This window comes from Cyprinodon variegatus, unplaced genomic scaffold, assembly GCF_000732505.1.
Source record: "Cyprinodon variegatus isolate N-32 unplaced genomic scaffold, C_variegatus-1.0 Scaffold1069, whole genome shotgun sequence".
Lineage (NCBI taxonomy): Eukaryota > Metazoa > Chordata > Actinopteri > Cyprinodontiformes > Cyprinodontidae > Cyprinodon > Cyprinodon variegatus.
Window position 1 is genome coordinate 181,254 of NW_015151522.1, and position 2,960 is coordinate 184,213.

At 38.2% G+C, this 2,960-nt stretch overlaps 1 protein-coding gene across 1 annotated transcript in view; it reads left to right on the top strand.

Moving 5' to 3' along the window:
• Positions 1–2,960, top strand: part of LOC107101246 (stonustoxin subunit alpha-like) — a 5,798-nt gene that overhangs the window by 814 nt on the left and 2,024 nt on the right. Inside the window, exon 2 of the mRNA XM_015400085.1 lies at positions 2,718–2,958. Coding sequence (XP_015255571.1) covers positions 2,718–2,958 — 241 coding nt within the window. The remainder of the gene's footprint in view (positions 1–2,717; positions 2,959–2,960) is intronic.

Below are 2,960 nucleotides of genomic sequence, written 5' to 3' on the forward strand. Positions count from 1 at the left end.
TATATATATATATATATATATATATAATTATATATATATATAATTATATCATGTCATATCATGCCTCAATTTCATATCATCATACCAGGGAAAAGTAATGAAACCCAACCTACAGCAAATCCAAGTTTTGAATATATTAAGTTTCAATTTTGAGATGGAATATGTAACTGCAAGTCAGCAACAGACAGAAAAATTCAACAACACAGTCACTTAATAAAATGAGTTGCTGTAGTGCCAAGAAAGCAAATATTACAGCTGAGAGCCATTTATGTCAAATGGTGGTGTTTGGTGGTGTTGATGTTACTTGGTGCATGTTGTTGCTCTACTGTAGAAATGGTTCTGCGCCTTCTTCTCCCAAGTGCTATACTCCCCCTGAAGCACCAGCAGGCGTGGTGTCATCACCATCCCCACCTTTGAATAGCAAACATATGGTAATAATGTTCTTCCATTCAATGACCAGAGACCTTTGAGGTTGGTGGGGTTGGGCTCAATAAATGTGTTACTTTTCTGCCTTTGACAGCATCCTCATCCTCCAGCACCTTTCTTTTTTTGTTTCTCTCCCTCTCTGCGCTGCATTCCCTCTTCCTTTTACCCCATTCTTAGACTGAGTCCATTGCTTATTATCCTCACTTGCACTGCTCGCTAGCTACACACACCAAAGCAGTCGGCACCAGACACACGTCACACAAGCCTTCCTCCACACGCTGCTGTCTGTGTCCCTCCTCAAATGCTACTGGCCAAAGTGGCCTGGTCTGTCACTTTGATAGGCGTGCCGCCAGTGCAGCTTTAGGGCCAGTCCGGGTATGGCGCCTGTACATGAAATTGGAAAAAAGGCTGCAACAAGTTAGCATTACAACAAGAGCATTCCGTAAAAGTTTTTAAAAATCCACTGGACTTGGTTTCCAAAATTTGAAGACGTTTCGCCACCTCTCCAGGAAGCTTTCTCAATTCAAATGTCTGGATCCGCAGTGAGTTTGAGCATGTTCCAAGTACCTTTCCATATTACCTTCCCCTGCAACATCATACCTTTTTGCAGTAATATATTGATAAGTCATATCTAAATCTGATTTAGGCAGACCAGTTAAACAACCCCATTTGGTGTAGGCTGAAAAAATGTCATTACAGTGCTTTTCCAACAAGGTTATGCAGGGCCTATTTATATTGCCAATTCATGAATATACTGTACCCATGTTCAAAGCTCAGCACAGCAACTATGAATGAAACAACAACTTAGTGATAAATTATACTTTTGTCATCATTCAGTATTCAGAAAATTATAGGCTTCAGAAATAATTAGAGGAATAACATTTATTTCACACAATGTAAATTGTGTAACATACTATACACCCATTGTCTACAATGGGTGTATAGTATGTGCTGATACAAATATAGGTTACAGTATATTCAGCATGCTATCTTACGATTGTCCCATTTAGCAGTTTTCACAAACCCAAAATGAGTCCTTCCTAGGAAAGTGCTAATGGGGTATTTGCATGAGAAATGGGACTTAGTTGTGATTAAAGGTTTGGGGAACTGGAGCCCGACCATAATTTGAAATCCCAGGTTTTATCCCCTCTGATTCTTATTATTATCCTTTGAGATTTGAATTTAAGTTGAAACATAGGATGCTTTTACACAGCGTCCATCAGTTGTTTGCTGCTGCTGCCTGCAGGAATCAGCTGATCACAGACAGCCAATACATAAGATCTTGTGCATAATTTTGCAGCTTCAGAAGCTTCAAAAGATTTGTACTGTTGCTGAAAAAATAGGAGAATCACTTGATCTTATTATAATCATATTAATAAAGAGTAAATATGTTGTATGTTTTGACCACAATGCAATAGTATTGTGATTTGTAATCAAAAGTAGGAATGAAATAAATGTTAAATATGGAACGGTTCTTTACATGGGAGCAAGTTATTTACTACTCTTAACTCAAACTGGGTAAAATCATATAAAAAAGGACTATAAAACAGGAGTAAAAAAGTAACAGAGGTTATTCCATGTCATGTTGTTACAGGACAGAGAAATTGCTTAGGGTTGGCACAGCTGTGGGCTCAAAAAAAAAAAACGTCAGCGAGCATCCGGCAAAAAATAAGCAAAGATTGAGCCCCAAACAAGGTCATCTTCTCCTTCTTATACATCATTAGTCCATGTTTTGCATCAGGTGGATACTTAACTGTCCGTATCAGAAACTGACACGCCATCCATGCCTTGACCTTTATGCATCTTGCCTCTTTACACCACGATTACTCATATCTCTCCTTTATCAGACCGGCTCCAAGATATGCCCATATCCTGTGTATTTTTAAAGACACGAAGGCTGTCCTGATTAGATGGCCTCCGTGCACACAGTGATACTGTATCCACCATGTGAAAGAAGGCCCTCTGTTTAATTTGGTTAACAGAATAACAATGCACATCATGTATAAAGAATAAACTTAACACAAACGTTTTATTACGTGTTTGAAACACTGAAAGCAGCTATGTTGGAAGATACGTTGTCCGTGCCTATTCAGGTAATTCGTTTGAAACCAAAAACGGATAAAACAAAGCACCTAGGAATTTAAGTTTTCTGTTTATGCCAAAAACCACAAAAACCATGATCTGATTTCCACTTTTGTTTTTTGAAGTAAACGAACATGGACAAAAAATTTAGCTTTATAGAATTTCTATGTATAGTGTTTGAAGTGAATTAATTTTTTTATATTCTACAGACTTCACCCTGTGGGACAGAGAAAATATTAAAAAATTCACCATAAGCAAGACCCAGAACAGCAGTGATTATGAAACTATTGCTTCAGACACTATTGCAGCCAAGACTTCCCTGCTAAAGGCTGATGAATCTCTCACAGCCAGTGTTCTGAGTGGTCTAATTGATGTTGGAGCATCTGCCAACTATCTGAATGATAAGAAAGAGTTCAGGAACCAGAGCAGAGTCATCCTTCACTACAAAGCAA